The following is a 19,861-nucleotide window of genomic DNA, read 5'->3' on the forward strand; positions in this document are numbered from 1 at the left end:
ATGCATTTGTAATGCCCTTAGTTAATAGGTAACTGTTTAGTTATTGTGCATGACACTGAGTGCGTGTGATTTATAATGCCACTGTGTGTGCATTGCAGCAATAGAAATGCTAATAAGGCTGTGTGTAAGGAGGACTGCCGTCAATACTTTGTCAGCAGCTTGCTGCCACATATTCTTCCTGGAAAGATGTAATCTGTAATCAAAGTGGAGCTTGTGGAAATAGCAAACATGGACAAAAAATGTTAGGATAAAAAATAATGCTTGTTGCTTTTTTTCAAGGAAGGTTTCAATTACATCTTATTATTGACATTTCTCCTCTCCTTCTAAGTGTGTTACATCTTCCTTGGTAAATAACAGGATGAATAGGATTTTGTTAATACTATATTTTCATTTCATTTCAGGGCTGCTTTATAAGGTAGCATTGAATAGAATAACACATATTCAATAAAACACTCTAAATTCTATGTTTAAAGGCTGTATATCTCTTTAAATTCAGTAAAAATTTGACCATTTTTGAGGTGGCATTGTCTGTGTAATGACACATGTCTAGAGGACAAAGTAATACATGGCTTTTGTCTATAGGCAGTTGAGAACATGTGACTGATTCATATTTATTTGCCTTAATATTCTTAGAAGTTTTAAGTATAAAAGACAGCCTGACTGTTGGCAAGGACAGCTGTAATTAAATAGGCTTGTTCCTGTTCACTTTTGTTCTCTAACAGCATAGATGATGCATGCTTCCACACTGTTAGTCACCATCTATCATCCTTTGGAAAGCTGAAAGGAAACAGCAGAAACATACCAGGGAGGAAGGAAGAGAGAGAAAAGCGGACTTGTAACATAAACCAAATAATCTGTGGGGTTTTTTTTTTTTTTTTAATCTATTTTTGAATAGGTAATACTTTCACTTGGTTCAAAACTGAAAAAATATTAAAAGGTATACTGAAAAGTCCCTCTCCCATTTTGGGGCTAAGTTCGTTCCCCTCATACACCCCCAAGTAATCACTGTTATGACTTTCAGATACACTTTTCTAATACATTCATGCATATACATATTCATGTAAATAAGCAAATATAAAGATGATCAAATTATGCATTGTTCTGCTCCTTGTTTTTAAGAATATATATAGATGCTTCTATAACAATACATAGAAAATTTCCTTATCTCTGCTCCCCTTTAAAAAAATATATACCTGCATAGTGTTCTGTTATATGAATGTTATATAATTTATTAAATTAGGTCCCTCTTAATGGACACTGCATTACTGAAGCAAATAAACTTGTTATTTTGTATATATAAAATTAAAATATATTTTAGGATACATTGCCATAAATGATACTGTTGGGGAAAAAAAGGATAAATATATTTGTAATTATGATAGAAATTGCCAAATTGCCCTCTGTAAGAGTTGTACCAATTTATATTTATGTAAAAAGTGCATGAGAATCTGTTTTCCTATAACCTGTCGAAGCAGAAATGTTATCAACTTGGAATTTTGCCCGTCTGAACAATATATTATCAGTGTAGCTTTAATTTACATTTTTCTCACTATGATTTCATTTTTCACATTTCAATCTTTGGCCTGTTTTTTTGGAATTAATTTTGGTATAAAATGTGAGGTATGGATATAGTGTTTTTCATGACTCCTCAGTAATGTCAGCACAGTTTTTAAAATAGTTGCTTTTCTCATTTGAAATGCCATCTTTATCATAGAATTAATTCCTGAAAGTAATTTCCAACTGACAATAGCTTGTATTTTTCCTTACAATTACATGTCTCTCTTGAATTTTCATACCTACTTATTTAAATATTTTAGAGGATTGAAATTATATAGAACTTGTTTGACCACAGTGGAAATAGGAATCAAAACCAAAACGATAACCTGAAAAATCTGCAAATGTGTGGAAATAGTATACTTAAATAGCCTATGGGGCAAACAAGAAATCACAGTGGGAATTAGAAAATATTTTTTGCAGCAAATAGATTAATGAAAATACAACATACCTCAATTGTAGGATAAAGCTAAAGGCATGCATAGAAATAAATTTTTAGCTTAAAAATATATGAGAAAAGAAACAAGGCTGAAAAAAATCAGCGGTCTAAGTATCAATACAAAATATGCAAACACCCTATAAATTAAACTCAAAGAAAAGGAATAATGAAGATAAGAGTGCAGGTTAATGAATTACTCAGTGTAGGGAAAGGAGTATTGACAAAACCTAAAGTTGCTCCTTTGAAATGACTAATAAACTGATAAACCCCTGTAAAGACTGTTAAAGGGAAAAAAGGCAATCAGTTACCAATATGAAGTATATAAAAAAGAGGACAACACTACAAATTCTATGGCAGGCATCAAGAAGATAATAATGAGGCACTGACCAACTTTGTAACCATACGTTTGAAAATTTAGCTGTGGCACCGAACATTTAGTAACTTCTTTAATTGGAATAGAAAGTTTTATGTGCCTTGGAGAAGTATGTACAAAGAACATGAATAGGAGTGCTCATAGCAACAACCTAAGTAATATTGAAAAACTCAAAATGACCAATATGTCTATCAGCAGGAAATTTTATAAACTCATTGGGTAAACTCAAGGTAATTTGTATCATTTAAAATGAACGAACTAGAGTAAGGATGAATCATGCAAACATAATGCTATATAAACAAAGCAGATTGCAGAAGAACCCAAACAGTACGATGCCATTTATATAAAGCACACAAAACATCCCCTTATATATATTTCAGTTGTATGATATGTGAAGTAAAAGCATAAAGATCTACATGGGGATGATAAACAGTAAATTCAAGGTAGTGGTTACCGTTTATGGAGTAGGGAGTAGGAATGATCCTTTTTAGGAGGGGTGTCCTTTTGGTTTTGGTAATGTTTTATTTCTTACAGTATGTTTGGTATACATAGTTATTGCTTTTATTCTTTGTTGTTTGTCAAATAGCTCATAATACATTTTTTTTTAAAAGGAAAAGAGAAACAAGGTAGAAGAACCTTAGGGATTTTTCATGAACAAGCTCACCATTTCCTGAGAGTGAGAGTGAGTCACGCACACTTGGGTTTCTGTGTTGTTCCTGCAGGTGGAGAAATTGTATGGATTAATCAAGGGTTTTTTTTCACCCTTTTTTTTTTGTTAGTGAAGCAGTCAGATTACAGTGTACTTCCTGTTATCCTCATATACTGTTTTGGGAAGTCTGGTAATTTTAAGGAAACTAATACTTAAAGAGAATAAATAGTGTAAATAAATTTTACTTGCCTAGGGTTTTACGATTAAGTAGCAGATTTGGTTCATTTTAACCTTTTTTTTTTTTTTTTATAAAGCACTTAATGTTATCTGACTTTTTTTGTGGAGAAAAGAGGGGGTTGTTAAAGAGCCTGTCCCTCCATTAGGATGTAAGCTTCTCCTGGACTGGGGCTTTAACTGTTTGTTTCAGAAAAGGATAGAGAACAAAGGATTTAAAGAAAAGTGTCTAATTTCAGTATATATTGGTATTGGTGCTGGAACATGATGGTAATCTTTTTGACAAAAGTTATCCTAATTTTAAATGAATCCTGATTGTGGTAATATGCTATTTGATTTTCTTTCTTTCCTTTACTCCTTTTCTGCCATTGCCGCATTTTCTTAGCTAATGCTTGACTGAATACACAGATCGATTATCTGGGGATTAACTAAGTCTTCTCATTTCCGACTTTCCATTTCTCCTCTCCAGCAGGCCAGCAGGCCTTTGTTGTCTGGCTGTGAGCTGAGATAAGCTATCAGGACATGTTTGTATTAGAAAAATAGTTGTAGATGGAACAGTTATAAATACACAAAAAGTTTTAAAGATTATGGTCTTTGTTTTGATTTAAGTTAAAAGGAGATAGAAAAAATAAAGACATTTAAAACAAGATAGACTAGTTTGCATAAATTGAAATAGGGAAATGTAATTTTTCAGATTTCCTGATGATTTCCCTCTTTCTTACCCAACCTTTTGAATTTGTTTATTGGCAAGTTGAGGGTTTGGTAATTGTGATTGGATTCTTGTTGTAATGGGATTTCTTTGCAGGCGGTGTTTACTTAAATCAGTAATTTCTGAACTTTTATCGCTAGTGTTTCTTTAGAAAATACTTTATTCAGTTCTAAAAACTCTTGTACTACTAAAAGGTGTTTTGCTGTATTACCATCTCTGCAGTTTTGCAGTTTAACTAGAAAAGCAATCGTAGAAAAAGGTTATAGCTCAGAGGGGAAAGATATTGCTAGATTCCCATAAAATAGATATTTTCATCTTTATAAATGATGATTCATTATTGTAGTTTAAGCTAAATGTTTTTCTTTCTTAAGAGTTGATTTTGTTTAATACCGCCAGTTTTGTCCATTAGGAAACAGTACCATTTTTGAAATAGCCACAAAGTTGGCTGGAATGGCAGGTTGCTAAATAATGTTTTATAGGTTACTTTTTCTCTGCAAGCTTCAGCTTAATAGTGTTAAAAGAAAAACTTTTCATGCAATTTAGAATCTCACAGCTTTATTGAGCAATTCACGAATCAGGCAATATTCCTCACAGAATGTGGAGAGAAGCTCCCCAAAGAGTGTGGCAAGAAGTTCATACTGGGTGAATGTAGAAGCAAATGTGCAAATGTTTTGATTGGCTGACATTAAATTTAGTGGGGAGCATGTGGTTGCTTAGGAATGAGAAAGTTAGATGGTGATAATAAAGATCTAATTGTATATAAATTTGGTCTTCTGGGCAAGTGGGGAAATTATAGGGAACAGAAACTTGTTGTGGAGATTAGCACCAAGGGGCCTCCATGTTGTGCTACTAGATTTTATTTATCAATAGGTTCACCGCGGTTTTAAAGTATGCCTTTTTAGTCCAATACATCTTCTTTGAATCAATCTTTGAATACTTCTTAATAGCACAAGCTCATATTTTATAATTATCTTACATTTAAAATGAGAGGTTTCTTATCTAGATTTTCTTCCCTTATTTGGTTAACTTCCTGTTCACTACTGGAACATATGATTGTATATATAAAAATAAAATATTTGATTTTTTAAACATTCACTTTCAAATGAACATGTGCTTTATAATCTCCAGCCATAGTCTAGGGAGCATGTCTCCATTGTTTTAATGCTGTTTAGTGCTACCAAGCCTGAGAGAGTGGGGGCATCTGGACCCCAGACTGTTTGTTTACTTTATCCCTTAGAGCAGTAGTTTTCAAGTGTGGTGCAGGGGTCACACTGTTATCATAAGAATACCAAGACATCCATTTTCATTTTCACCCTTAATCTCTCATGAGTGTACAGTGGAGTTTCCCAGAGGCTAAAATGATGTGTGATGTATTTCAGTAGATTCTCAATCAGATGTAAGGGATTGCAAAGATAAGAGTATTACTTGTTTCCTAAGTTTTGTTTTTAAAATTATAGTTATTTAAGAGTATAAGGAGGGAAGTGGATGTGGCTCAAGAGATTGAGCCCCCACCTACTACCCAGGAGGTCCCAAGTTCCATTCCTGGTGCCTCCTGGAGAAGATGAACAAAGACGGTGAGCTGATATGACAAGATGACACAGCAAGGAGACACAAAGAGGAAACATAATGAGAGACACACAAAAGCAGGGAGTGGAGGTGGCTCAAATGATTGAGTACCTCTCTTCCACATGGGAGGTTCCAGGTTCGGTGTCCAGTACCTCCTAAAGAGAAGATGAACAGACACAGAGAATACACAGTGAATGGATAGAGAGAGCAGGCAGCCAGTACAGACAACAAGGGAGGTGGAAGAATAAATAAATAAAAATAAATCTTAAAAAAAAAAGTGTAAGGAATTCTGAGACTAAAGTTTGAGAACTTCTTATAAAGCATGTGTTGACTCAATGAAATCTCAAGATATTTTAGTATCAGTTTCAATAGCAAAATCTCTGTGATGAATCTTTAATCATAAGTTAGTAATTTTTATTTTTATAACAATGTGCTGGTTTAAGTTCAGTTTATGAAAGTTCTAGAGAATTCAGTAATTTACAGCCCAGACTCTTTTTTCCTTTCTATAACTTTTCTCAGCACTTTGTCATCTGCCCTCACCTTTGATATATGATAGAGCTCTGTAACTTTAGCTACATCATGGATAAGGAGTCAACCTTCAAAACCAATAAATCCACCACAATTTTAACTACCACCACTGTCACCAAACAGCAAACTCGAGTATTGCAAACATGTTAAATCTTAGACTATTTAGGCTTGATTTTGTGTTTTAAAGAAATCCAATGGAATGTTTAATGTTTTAGTAAGGATTAAGCAGAATTTGGCAATTTCTTACTGTGCTTTGGACACTTATTTTCTCTCCCTTTGATGGGAGAAATCCTTTGGGCCACAAAGAAAATTTGTGATTATACACCATACTATTGGACTATACATACTATTGGACTATACTATACAACCATAGAAGCTTTAGATTACATAAACGTTACGTAAAAAATATGAGGGATTCCCATATGTTCCACTCCCTCCCCCTTCCATACGTTCCCACATCAGCAACATCTTCATTAGTGGTACATTTGTTACAATTGATGATTACATATTGAAGGATTGCTACTAACTGGGGAGTACAGTGTACTCAGTTTTGATGTCTCACAGACAAATACAGAATCGTCTGACTGTGTCAGTGTTTGTACCACAATAAGCTTTGTCTCCATAGTTATTTATTGTAGACGATTAAATGTTCATGTGTCCTATTTTTACCCTACCAAAATATTCAGATATATTTTTGTGCAGATTAAATTGTAGACCACTGAACGAAAAGAAGAAATTTCTTTATCAAACGATATCATCAAGATACAGTGATTTTCAAAATAATTTTTGATTATTTGTGCCTGTGTCAGCACATTTTCAGTTGCATCATCTTTGTATTTAACCAGTTGTTTGTACATCTTGGTTGTAAACATTGTAAAAAAGCACCTGCCTTCCCAGAGTTCTACCTTTATGCTTCACCATTTGATACAAGGTGATTTAAATCTACTCTTCTATACCCAGATACTGTTGCAATCTCCTGTAATATAGTATAGGATTGAGTATTTAGGATTCCTTGTTTTTGAGAATGAGTTTGTAATCTTCATTCTAGTGCCTGAAGGCAAGAAAGAGCTTTATTGGATGGATGTGGTCTGTTTCTATTTTTTGTTTTGTATTATCTTTTTTTTTTTGAAGATACATGGATGACACAAAACTAAGATTTTTTTGCTTCATCTATTTATCTTTTTTTTTTTAAAAAAAGATTTATTTATTTATTTACACCCCCCCCCCCCCCCCCCCCCGTTGTCTCTTCTCTGTGTCTGTTTGCTGCGTCTTGTTTCTTTGTCCGCTTCTGTTGTCCTCAGCGGCACGAGAAGTGTGGGCGGCGCCATTCCTGGGCAGGCTGCACTTTCTTTCGCGCTGGGCTGCTCTCCTTACGGGGTGCACTCCTTGCACGTGGGGCTCCCCTACGCGGCAGACACCCCTGCGTGGCGCGGCACTCCTTGCGCGCATCAGCACTGCGCATGGCCAGCTCCACAGGGGTCAAGGAGGCCCGGGGTTTGAACCGTGGACCTCCCATGTGGTAGACAGATACCCTAACCACTGGGCCAAGTCCATTTCCCCTATTTATCTTTATAAAAGGAATCTTTATGCTAGTTCTGAGCAGATCCCTGGGTAGTTCCAGGTTATCTGATTTGGAAATGCCAGCAAATATTAAGTAGCCTCTGAACAGGATCTTTGCCTCATTTATTTTGCTTTAATGGATATTTAAAACTCAAGTGGTGTGGGTACCAGAAAGGATATGTGCTATTTACCGCAATAATTGTAGCTCCTCCTCAGGTTAATTCAACAATGAACAGGGGATGTCAAGAGTGACTCCTGGGGAAGCAGGCTTGGCTCATCGGATAGAGCATCCGCCTACTACATGGGAGGTCCATGGTGGTGAGCTGGCCCACGTGCAGTGCTGATGCATGCAAGGAGTGCTGTGCCACGCAGGGGTGTTCCCCCATGTAGGGGAGCCCCACGTGCAAGAAGTGCACCCTGCAAGGAGAGCTGCCTGCGTGAAAGAAAGTCCAGCCTGCCTAGGAGTGGTGCCCCACGCACGGAGAGCTGTTGCAGCAAGATGATGCAACAAAAAGAGACACAGATTCCTAGTGCCACTGACAAGAATCCAAGCGGACACAAGAACACAAGCGAATGGACACAGAGAACAGACACCTTGGGGGGGGATTGAGGGAGGGGAAAGATAAATAAAAATTTTTAAATAGTGACTCCTGGAAGAATTTGATCCTTTCAGGGTACACTTGTGCACATACATATATCTGGGAAAATTGAAGAAGGGTGTTTCAGGACAAAAAGAGTAAATACTTTGTTTATTCAATGACAATGGGAAATTTACTCACCCTCACGCCAACCTCCTTCGGCTTCAAGTAAAATGTTTACTTAATGTCAAGTACATTTGGGAGAGGGAAATGGATGTGACTCAACTGATAGAGTGTCCCCCCACCATATGGAGGGTCCAGGGTTCAATACCTAGTGCGTCCTTGCCCATGTAGTGAGCTGGCCCACACGCAGTGCTGCTGCGTGCAAGGAGTGCCGTGCCACACGGGGGTGCTCCCTTGTAGGGGTGCTTCACATGCAAGAAGTGCGCTCTGCAAGGAGAGCTGCCCCGTGTGAAAAAAGTGCAGCCTGTCCAGGAGTGGCGCAGCACACACAGAGAACTGATGCATCAAGGTGATGCAACAAAAAAAAAGAGATGCGGTTTCCCTATGCCGCCTGACAATACAAACGGACACAGAAGAACACACAGCGAATGAACACAGAGAGCAGACAATGAGGGGGGAAGGGGAGAGAAATAAATAAAATAAATCTTTTAAAAAAAGTGCATTTGGGGGAGAAATAACATGATAGAGTAATTATTTGTAGGAGATAATCAAAGCCTTTTCTTCTCTGAGACCTAGACTGTGAAGTCAGTGTTTTGGCTTTATCCCTGATCTCTTGGTCCCATTGTCAGAGCATCACTCTGGGATAGGTACACCTTGATGACCTGAGCTTTGGTGGCACTTTTGTTTTCCTGTTATTATTTCATGGCATTTTGATCTGTAATGGCTATATAGATATATAAAACATTTTTAATGCCTTATGTTACGGTGGAATAGTGGCATGAAGATATTTCCTACCTGATTTCATTTTGGTAGCATACAAGATATTTCCTACCTGATTTCATTTTGGTTGATCTCAGCCCTAATGTTTGTCCACAAAATTGGGTAAAGATGATCTTCTGACTTATATGGAAAGCTTATCTTTAGATTTGACTAGCCTGTGCCCATAGTGCTGTACCTTGTGTTAATTATCTTTTACCTCTGAAGAATAGTAATCTGTGACTCCATTGTCTGTTCCTACATCCCCACCTCCAACCCCAAGTCAGGAATCATTGAGGCCACTAAACTACATCCCCAAGGACTTCAGTGTTATTTTTTTATGTTGTTATACAAAGCTTTTCCAGAGGATAAAAGACTGGTTCTCGGGAAGATTCTGGTTATTTACAACAGTATTCTGTTATAGAAAGTCCGTAGAAATGGAAGTTTACTCTTGGGCTTTGGATTTTAATTTGGTTTTATATTTAGGATGGGTGAGTTGTGCGGTGTTGATGAGGTGAGCACTGTTTCCAGTCAGCAGCAGCCTCCTATTTGGCTTTCCTGTCTCAATTATCTTCCTTTATCCTAAATTTACCCTTGTCAGTTATCTAGTTCTGAATGCTGATTTCTGGCTTTTTTCTTTCTTTTCTTTTCTAATTAATTTTTAATTTTATTTTTAAAGAAGCTTTTGATTACACAAATGTTATATTAAAAATATAAGGGATTCCCATATGCCACACTTCCTTCCCCTCCCACACTTTTCCACATTTAACGACATCCTTCGTTAGTGTGGTATATTTGTTAAAATTGATGAACACGTGTTGAAGCATTGCTACTAACCATGGACTACAATTTACATTATAGTTCAGACTCTGTCTCACACAATTTTGTAAGTTATAACAAAATGTACAATGGTCTGTATCCATCACTGCAGTGTCATGCAGGACAAATCCAATGTCCCAAATATGTCACCATATTACACCTATTCTTCCCTCTCCTATCCCTCAGAACCTCTGGTGGCCACTGTCTTTACATCAATGATAAGAGTTCTTCGATTGCTATTAATAGAATAATAAGTCTGTAATAGAATAATAATAAGTCTACTTTAGTCCATTATTCATTCCCCAGTCTTGAGGATTTGGGCATGGTGATGCCCATTCTGCTTCTAATTGAGAGGGGGGTTAGATCCCATGGGGCAGATAGATGGAACTATCCTGCTTGCAGTTGTTGCAGACACTCTGTTCCTTGGAATAGATGTTGTCCATTATCATCTCCTTTTTAGCTGTTCCTGGGTGAGTCCACTGAACTGGAGAGTCGGTGTTACAATTCTGCTGAAATTCAGAGCTCAACTGGCACATGGACTGATCAAAGATTTAAGTCTCTGGGACATAAAATATTTATCAAGTGTAGTGCTGATTATTGGTTCAAATAAAAGGGGCAGAGGAGCCCCGTGTGTAGAGAACATATAAATGAGTCTCTCTTACACTGGGTAGAGAGCATAAATTCCAAAGTAAGGCCCAGTGACAGGGTCCTGAATTCCTGAGCTGTCTACCCTCCTTATAGTATCTGGATATCTATCTCTAGAGCCCTCAGGAGCCCAGCTATTTGAGGCATTGTTTACTGTGGCAGTTAATGAGATCCTGCTGAGACTTGCGTAAGCATAACCTCTGGAATGACTTCCTGACTCACTTTGAAATCCCTTAGCCATAAAAACTCAGTTGTATTTACCATTTTCCCCTTTTGGTGAAGGATTTCTGGCTTTTTAATTCATTAATTCTCAACATTGTTCTCTGACATTTTAGGTTTTCCAGAACTCTTTCCTTTTCTGATCCCATATACTCATCGTTACGCTCTTTGTCTTTTTTTCTGAGCCCAGTAGAACTTTGTCTTCTATTTCTAGGAAATCTCCATTTCCATAAGTTTACACACATCTTTCATTTCAGAAGAAATCCAAGTGGATGTAGCTCAGTGGGTGAGTGCCTGCCTCTCACATTTGAGGTTCTGGGTTGAATCCCAGCTACCTCCTTAAATAAATTTTTTCCCGGGGAGCAGTTGTAGCTCAGGGTTGAGCACCTGCTTCCATGTAAGAGGTCTTCGGTTCAGTCCCCGCGACTTTGTTTAAAAAAAAAAAAGAAACCTAAGCCAAAAATGTGGAAGACTGAACCCAGAAATGGCTTTTCCTTCTTACCTCAGAGCTGCTTCTGTGGAACTTCATTGTCAGCAGATTGGATGTGCGAATGTTTGGTGGTTTTCTCTTAGTGCTGTCCCCCACCCTGGTAATTTTTCTTAAAAAAAAAAGGGATAAAATGATGAGAAATAATTTACTTTCCAGTGAGCTCTTCTCTGCATTCAGAAATCCATCAGGGGTCTTTCACATGAGTAGGTTCTCACTACTTTCCTCTTCATTCAGCATTCCATGAAAAATATATCATTTATAAACACTTCAGCCCTTATAACCATACATTTATATCACAAATAAAAAATGAGGCATATTTGTTAGAAATACTTGACATGCCTCTCGATTTATTGCATAAGTTAAGGTACTCCTCCCAATTTGCTACATATGATTTATTTGGTTGTATTGCTTTTACTAGCTGAGGAAAGCAATACCTTTAGATCACTTGCTATATTTTGACTCAACTCTTTATCTGTGAGTGAATAAATGATAGTAATATACATTGAGAGCTACTTACATTATTTTATTTAATCCTCACAACCTAATGAGGTGGAGACTATTATCTTTTCCCCATTTTATATGTGAGATAATTGAGGCTTCGAAAAGTTATGTAATTTGCCCATAGTCACACAGCTTTTAGTAAACTGCAGAGTCAGCATTTAAATCCAGGCACTTTGGGTTGAATCACACTATCCCTAAGTTTCTTTCTGGTTTTAATTTTCTGTGATTTTGAGCAAAAGTCTTTATCCTCTGAGTAATAGGGAGGAAGATGAAGATTTCCTGTGGCTAATGTCTGAGAAACACTTTTACGTCTTTGGAATATTTTGGAGTGCTTACTGGGAAAGGGAATGCTCTTGGTTCCCTTGAGTTGTTCCTTCATGCAGAAGCAATAAGTGTTAAACGTCTTAAGGATAGTACTGTTAGCTAATGGTGTTGTGTTGATATATAGAAAATATGAGTGCCCCCCTCATATATTTGGTTTTGTCTGAGGAAGAATTCTAGACATAAGCATTTAAGAATAGAAAGAGACCCTAGAAGTCATCTTGTTCTATACCTTCACTTTTGTTTAAAGATGTATTTTATTTATTTACTTTCCCCCCCACTTGTTGTTTTGCACTCCCTTTCTGCTCTCTTTATTTATTCCTTGGGTGCTCTGTGTCTGCATATCTTTGTTTGTTTGTTTGTTTAGGAGGCACTGGGAACTGAACCTGGGACCTCGCCCTTGCTGTGGGAGGTGAGCGCTCAACAGCTCGAGCCACATCTGCTCCTTGCTTATTCTGTCTCTCATTGTGTTTCCTTGTTTTGTCTCCTCCTTGTGTTATCTTGTTGAGTCAGCTCGCTGCGCCAGCCAGTTGTACGAGCAAGACCATCTTGCTCATCTTCTTTAGGAGGCACTGGGAACTGAACCAGGATCTACCATGTGGTAGGCTGGTGTCCATCTGCTTGAGCCACATCTGCTTCCCTTTCCTTCACTTTTCAGAGGGTTAGATGACTTGACTAGAAGGTCAAGTAGTGTTGCAGATAGGACTAGAAGTCTGGATTACCTATTTTTAGTACCCTCCATAACAACAGATTGCTTCCCTTTACAGATGCTTCATCTTTAAACTCCTGGCCTCTTTAGGGAGATTGTGCCTATTATAGCTGCTTAAATTTGTTCAAAACTTTTGTTTGCTCTGACTCTAACTTTGTGTTTTATCTGTGGAAGTAAGGAGTCTGGCCATTTTTTTTTTTTAAAGCAATACTGCCACTCCCTGGTTACTGTCTAGTACTGCATTAAGAAATCCAATAGTCTCTCTGCTGCCTTGGCAATCTAATTTAAGAGCCATAAATCTGAAAATCTAGGTACAAATACACCAGAGCAGTATTGTGTGTGTGTAATCAATAAGTGTACCTGGATCAGAAAGCACTATACTTACAGTTGTTGTCCGAATCACTGGCTGATTCTGAAAAACAGATATTATACAATTTCTGGTTACTGCATATAAAAGGTATTTTTGTTGCCCTTCAGGTTTTCTGACATCTCAGTGTGTTACAGAAACACACTGAAATATAGATTTTAGGACATTTTTGCTAGGACTGCTAGTAGATCTGAATTCCCATGTGCTCCCAGGAAGTAACTTGTTGCTGTGAGCCTTGAGACAGCAGTATAGCTCAGTGGCTACTGTCATCTCTTGAAAGAAATCATGTTCTGGTGAAGAAATAATTCCTTTAATTCTCAGCAAAGTTCTTGAAACTTTTCTGAGACACAGATTATAATCACCTGCTAACAGAGAAAATAATATTTTTGAGTACCTACTCAATTCCAGGTATTTTATGTCTTTGAAATTTTTTCATTCATCTGTTTAAGTAGGTTTCAGTATCTCTATTTTACAGAAAAAAAGACCCTGAGGCTCAGAGAACCTTAATAACTTGTCCAGAGTCATATAGCTTAGAGGTGGCAGAGTTTGAATTTGAAGGCCAGGCCTTCCCATATTCTTTTCAGTAGTCCATGGTTCCTATACTGTAGTGCTTGAGCCCAATTTTATTTGGTTTTCACCAAGGACAGTCTTGTCCCACAGGGAACATTTGGCAATGTTTGGAAACATTTTTGGTTGTTAAAACTGGAGGATGGGGGTTGAGGCCAGGGATAGTGTTGAACATCCTACAATGCATTGTACAGCACAGAATGATCCAAACCAAATGCCAGTAGTGCAGAGAATGAGAACCCCTGTATTAAAAATTCTACTGTGTTTAGGCGAGGCTATCCCTGAGCACTGCAGGCTGTCTCTCTTCCCCTCCTGTATATCTTTCTTTCCTTGAGAGTGTTCTTTTCTGGTCCTGCACTTTATCACCCTGACTCGGGAAGAAACTTTTAGCTGCTTTTAGCTGTCTTTTAGCTGCTTTCTCATGTCCTGGTTTTTTGTACCTGATTGCCTGTATATTCTCAGCAGTGGAGTTAGAAGATCCCTGCTGTCCCTTAAGCTCACTGAAAGCCAAATTACAGCCAGGATTTAGGTTCTTCTCAGTGTTGCCTTAGTACATTTCCCTGTGCTGCAGGGAGCTTGACTGTGTAGGTCTCTGGATATTTTATACTTGATCTGTCTTTACATCTTTTTGAGATCTCCTCCTTTGCCTAGAAAGAATCTATTGAAATCTTTTCCGTTTCTTTTTCAATGGTTCACTCTTCTATAATCTGTAGCTGTAAGCATTTACTTCTTTCTCTAAAATTCCTCTATATAATCATACATAGATTTATTTAACATACTGGTTTGTCCTCTTTTTCCCATCTGCAGTACAAACAGTATAATATTTTTTTAAATTTAGAGAATACTTTATTAGTGTCTGTATTCAAAGCCATGTAGGTAAGACCTTACATATTTAATACAATGTGTTATACCTGTACAAATGGAAAAAAAAAATAAGTTTAACGTTTCTAGACCAGTATGGTTGTCAATTTCTTTACAATGCCAACTCACCAGAGTACAACTGGAATACTTCTTCCAAAGTTGACAGCACAGCTAAAGTTTCCAAAAATTTCAAGTTTTATGTATATTAAAAAAAAGACTGGTAGCAATATGTTACGCATCAAGAACAGCAACAGGTTTTCCAGGTTCTGCAGTCACCTGAACAAAATTATAGAAGCATCCAGCACACTCCATTTTTTAAAAAAAGTGAAAAACAAAAATCCCAGAAAACAGCAAGCTCTATTATGTTATGATACCTGGTACCATTTTTTATTAGCTTCTCAATCATCATCTGGGAAAAAAATTCTAGAATAATGTCATTAAAAATAGGTCTGATATAGCACGGTCACTGCTATGTATCATAAAGCAGGCACAAGATATTTTACATTCAGAGAGTAACTGTCTGTGAATTACAGAATTATCCTATATCTATAATACTAAAGGGTACAATTAAAAGGCATTATTTTAGAGATTTGATTCTACTTTTCTAGCAGAGGCCCCAAAAGATGGTGTGACATGTAAAATTGCAAAATGAATAAAAAGTAGAGAGTACCCATCATGTAAAATTATTCTTGATACTATTTGTGACATTTGCTTTGTACTAGCCCTTCTTCACATTAGAGTTTAGTCAAGAATTTTGGCAGTTGTTTTCTTTTCTTTCTGGTTCTTTAAATGTATTAAATGTTTTTTAAGAGTTGGGAAAGGGGTTTTTACCACCTTCCTGGCCTTTTACTGAAGATTATATTTATGACCTCTTATTAAAACAGGATGTTTCTTCTTTCATTGATGGAGACTCTAGAGGTAACTTAGGATTTAGCCTTCTCCTTTATAAATATGAGGGATTTTAAAAAAAATTTAGTTTTCATCCTTTTCTGACCTGCTGACCTTTGATACGAAGGAAGAGGCTGCCAAGAGAGGTGATACTACATGCACCTTGGGAAAGTCTGTTGAGAAAAATATTTTATGAAGCCTTGGGAAATCTTAGAGCTCTGCCATGTTGAACTGTTTCATGACCAGGTGCACAGAGATCCTCTAAACCAGACTGTAGCCCCATAGTCTGTTTCATGACCAGGTGCACAGAGATCCTCTAAACCAGACTGTAGCCCCATAGTCTTCAAATGGAAACGCAGTATTTGATCCTTTCTTTGAATTACTGGGAACAGAATTACCTTTTAGGGGTTAACATGATTAAGTGTCCCGCAAAGAGTACTTTTCATTCACATATATTTACATACACTTGTTCTGATCTCTGGAGATTCAAAGATAAGTAAGGCATGGTCTCTGCTCCATGAACTTACAGTATGCTCTTCACCTATAGTTTACTGTGTTAGTTTGCCATAGTAGCACTAACTGAAAAGTTCTGTGGCAGTAAAGTGGAGGGAAAATCTAATTCAGTCTGGCAATCCTTGGAAAGGTGATGACTTTTTCCCAGGCCTTACTGGGTAAGTTCTTTCTAGCTTATATATTGTTCTTAATGAATTTGGATGGCACGTTAACACATTTTATATATTTACTGAAATGACTAAGGTAGAAGAATGTGGTCATATAATGTCATGTAGTTAATGTTAAATTTAAAAATATAACATGGGGAAGTGGATGTAGCTCAGTGGTTGAGTGCCTGCTTCTATGAATGAGGTCCTGGGTTCAATCCCTGGTACCTCCTTAAAATATATGTAATATGAATGAATCAAATCAGTTACCCAGACTGGGGCATGTACAGTTTCATGTTTGGTTCCCATTTTTTCCTGAAATAAGCAACTTTGAATGTCAGGGTCAGAGGGGTACTATAGCTTAGTTGTTTTTTTTATATATAGCTTAGGTTTTTATTGTAATAAATGACCTTGTAATTGACTTAGGTGTTGTTGTGGTCCTAGTGGTAATTGTGTGTCTCCCTCTCTTCCTGTCCACCTCTTTTGGGGCTTTTGATCATGAGTATGGTATATACCTGTGGGGACCTCAAATCCTGTTCCTAATGCTGTTAGATTTTCCTTTTCAGAGTAAGAGGGACCATCTACTCATGAACGTCAAATGGTACTACCGTCAGTCTGAAGTTCCAGATTCTGTGTATCAGCATTTGGTTCAGGATCGACATAATGAAAATGGTAAATATTTACTTCTGATCTGAAGCTTACGTTTTCTTAGTTATGGGCAAAATTTTTTGTAAATCAGATGTGCATTAAAAGAATATAAAACATTATGATAAGTTTTTCTGCAGAGCATTTTATAAATGAGGACATTACTGGCCTGTTTGTTTTTCCCTGAGTTCTTTCATTATTTTTGCTTTGATTATTTCTTTATGTGTGTTAATAGTGTCTTCTCATTAAACTTGAAATAGAGGTAGGTCTTCTATGGGAATAATTTTTATTCCTTTTTTTTTCATCCAGTGGCAAACAGATAATCTTTTAAGACCCTATAGGATTGTATTTTATTTCTTTTTTCTTTTCCAGTAATATGAGAAAATTATGGAATGTCTAAATATTCAGGGTTGTTAACTTCAGATTTCAAAGCAAAGCTTTCTGAGTCATGTTTAGGAATTCATTGTGAGGATCTGAGCTTCAGAGCAACTGATTTTTTTCACTCTTTGGTATTGTAGTTCCTACTTAGTAACTATTGACACACATTCCGATTGTACAGATGTACAATAGCTCCTTCTCCTTGACTTCTGGGAGGTGGTAGGCCTCAATTGTTACCCATTAATGGTATAAGGTAGGTTTGGTAGTCCTTGTTTAGAAGCTCAGGGACTTGTCAAGGCTATGTGTCTTCTCAGTGGCAGCACTGGTGCTAGGCTTCAAGCTCTTTTTGGTCTGGGTGTCCTGTGTACTTTCTATTACTTTTGGTGCAACACATCAGTAAAGTTTTGGGAAGAAGATGTGGCTCAAGTGATAGAACTTCCGCCTACCATATGGGAAGAACCAGGTTCGATCCTTGGGGCCTCCTGGTGAAAAAGAAGAAGAGAAAGTGTGCCCACGCGGCAAGCCAGTGCCCACACGAGTGCCTTCGTGGTGAGTCATGCCCGCACAAGTGAGTCATGCAGCAAGATGATGATGCATCAAAAGAGAGATAAGGAGAGAGTCAAGGTGCAGTGTAGCACAAACCAGGAACTGAGGTGGCGCAATTGACAGGGAACCTTTCCACATCAGGGGTCTCCAGGATCAAATCCCGGTTAGTCCTAGAGGAGAGAAAATGAGAAGAGAAGACAACACAGACAGCAAAAAACCAACCAACAAACAAAAAACACAAAAAACCCAGCAGGGTGGGAGAGGGGAAGGAGGGGAAATAAATAAATCTTAAACAATTTTTTTCCCTTCTCAAAACCAGAAAGAAAATTTCTGTTAAAGCAGTTAAATTAAGGTTTAACATTAAAAACAATAATTTTGTTATTGAAACTATGTGATTTCACTCAGTTCTGGGATATTTAGTAATAAAATGAAAGGTAGACAGAATCATGAAATATTTTAGTAGCTGACAAGTTAGAATGTGCTAGTTATTTCTTCTCTCCTAATCTCCCCCTTTTAAAAAAATCTTTTTGCCTAATGTGTTTCAGCAAACAGTGGTTTAAACTCTGTTTGAGTTCTGTTTTAAGGGATCTTTAAGGGGACCACAAGATACTATAGGGAAGCAGATTTGGCTCAACTGATAGAGCATTCACCTACCACATAGGAGGTCTAGGGTTTAAACCCAGGGCCTCCTGGCCCATGTGGTGAGCTGGCCCACGGGCAGTGCTGTTGTGCGCAAGGAGTGCCCTGCCACGCAGGGGTTTACCCCACATAGGGGAGCCCCATGCACGAGGAGTGCGCCCCACAAGGAGAGCTGCCCTGCACGAAAAACGCAGCCTGCCCAGGAGTGGCACCACACACATGGAGAACTGACGCAGCAAGATGATGCAACAATAAAGAGACATAGATTTCTGCTTGCATTGCCGCCGAGAATGCAAGCAGACACAAAAGAACACAAGCGAATGGACACAAGAGAGCAGACAACGGGATGGGGGGAAGGGTGTGGAAGGGGAGAGAAATAAAATAAATCTTTTTAAAAAAGAGAGAAATAATGGTATGTTTTAAAATCGACACCCCCTCCACCCCTGCCCCATATACACACCTCCTTCTCTTTTTTTGTGACTGAGGGGTTTTCGTGTAGGTTATAAAATACATCCAACATGCTGTTTCATCATTTGAAAAAAATATCCCCTTATTCTCCTATAATATCCTCTTATTTCTGCTATATTCTGTTCATTTTTTCTGTTTGCACACTTAAGATACCGACTAGGCCTGGTTGTTTATTGTGCTTTCCTTAGTAGGAGATACACCTGAAAGAAAACTTTCGCAAAATTTTCCTTGCTGTTTTGAAAGCTCAATTTTAATGTCTTCTTCATTAATTAATTATTTTTTGACAGACTCTGGAAGAGAACTTGTCATTACTGACCCAGTTATTAAGAACCGGGAGCTCTTCATTTCTGATTACGTTGACACTTACCATGCTGCTGCCCTTAGGTAAGTCAGAGGCATGGTCTTTTGTGTGAAGAAGTCATTGAGTATGGGAGGTAAATGATCTAATACCCCCTGACCTCTTCTGATAATCATCTAAATCAGACTGTTCTCACTGTTTTAGTAAGTGAATACCCTAATATTAACTGGAGTATTGGGGTTTCACAGGTTGCCCATAGTTTAATCTGTGTGGCTTTCACACAGGCTGTATATTATGTTGTCTTTATTTCCTAGTATTTTTTGCTGAAGTTTTTAGGGTGAAGTGTTACAGATGGTCTGCAATTTATTTTCTAAAGATTCTACCACTACCATCAGAAAAGAGATAAAGAAATGGATGAACTCAGTGTGGCAGCATGTAAATAATGGAGAATTTAGGCAGAGTTTATAAGAATTTTCATTAAAATGTTCTTTCAATTTTCTGTATGTGTGGAAAATTTCCTACCCAAAATCTTGGTTGCTGGGGTGGGGAGGAGCCTATACTGAACATTTTATTCTGAAACAGAAGGTAACATTATAGGTATTCTTCATGCCTTAGATAATTATGCCCCAAAGTGGTAGCACCATGACCTCCTGCTTTGTACCATCTGGCATTTTCTGCCCTTCTCAAGAAAAAGACATCCTTATATTCTGGT

General features: G+C 37.5%; 1 protein-coding gene across 14 annotated transcripts in view; it reads left to right on the forward strand.

Moving 5' to 3' along the window:
* The window catches only part of RERE (arginine-glutamic acid dipeptide repeats), a 517,403-nt gene that overhangs the window by 294,057 nt on the left and 203,485 nt on the right, over positions 1–19,861 (forward strand). For all 14 annotated transcript variants that reach the window (XR_011649764.1, XR_011649765.1, XM_004481866.5 and 11 more), the window contains 2 exons: positions 16,742–16,847; positions 19,139–19,235. Coding sequence is in view for 12 of the 14 variants with exons in the window: in XM_004481866.5 (XP_004481923.1) it covers positions 16,742–16,847; positions 19,139–19,235 (203 nt within the window). In the remaining 2 variants the exon portion in view is untranslated. The remainder of the gene's footprint in view (positions 1–16,741; positions 16,848–19,138; positions 19,236–19,861) is intronic.

The sequence above is a fragment of the Dasypus novemcinctus genome, chromosome 9 (genome assembly GCF_030445035.2).
Source record: "Dasypus novemcinctus isolate mDasNov1 chromosome 9, mDasNov1.1.hap2, whole genome shotgun sequence".
Lineage (NCBI taxonomy): Eukaryota > Metazoa > Chordata > Mammalia > Cingulata > Dasypodidae > Dasypus > Dasypus novemcinctus.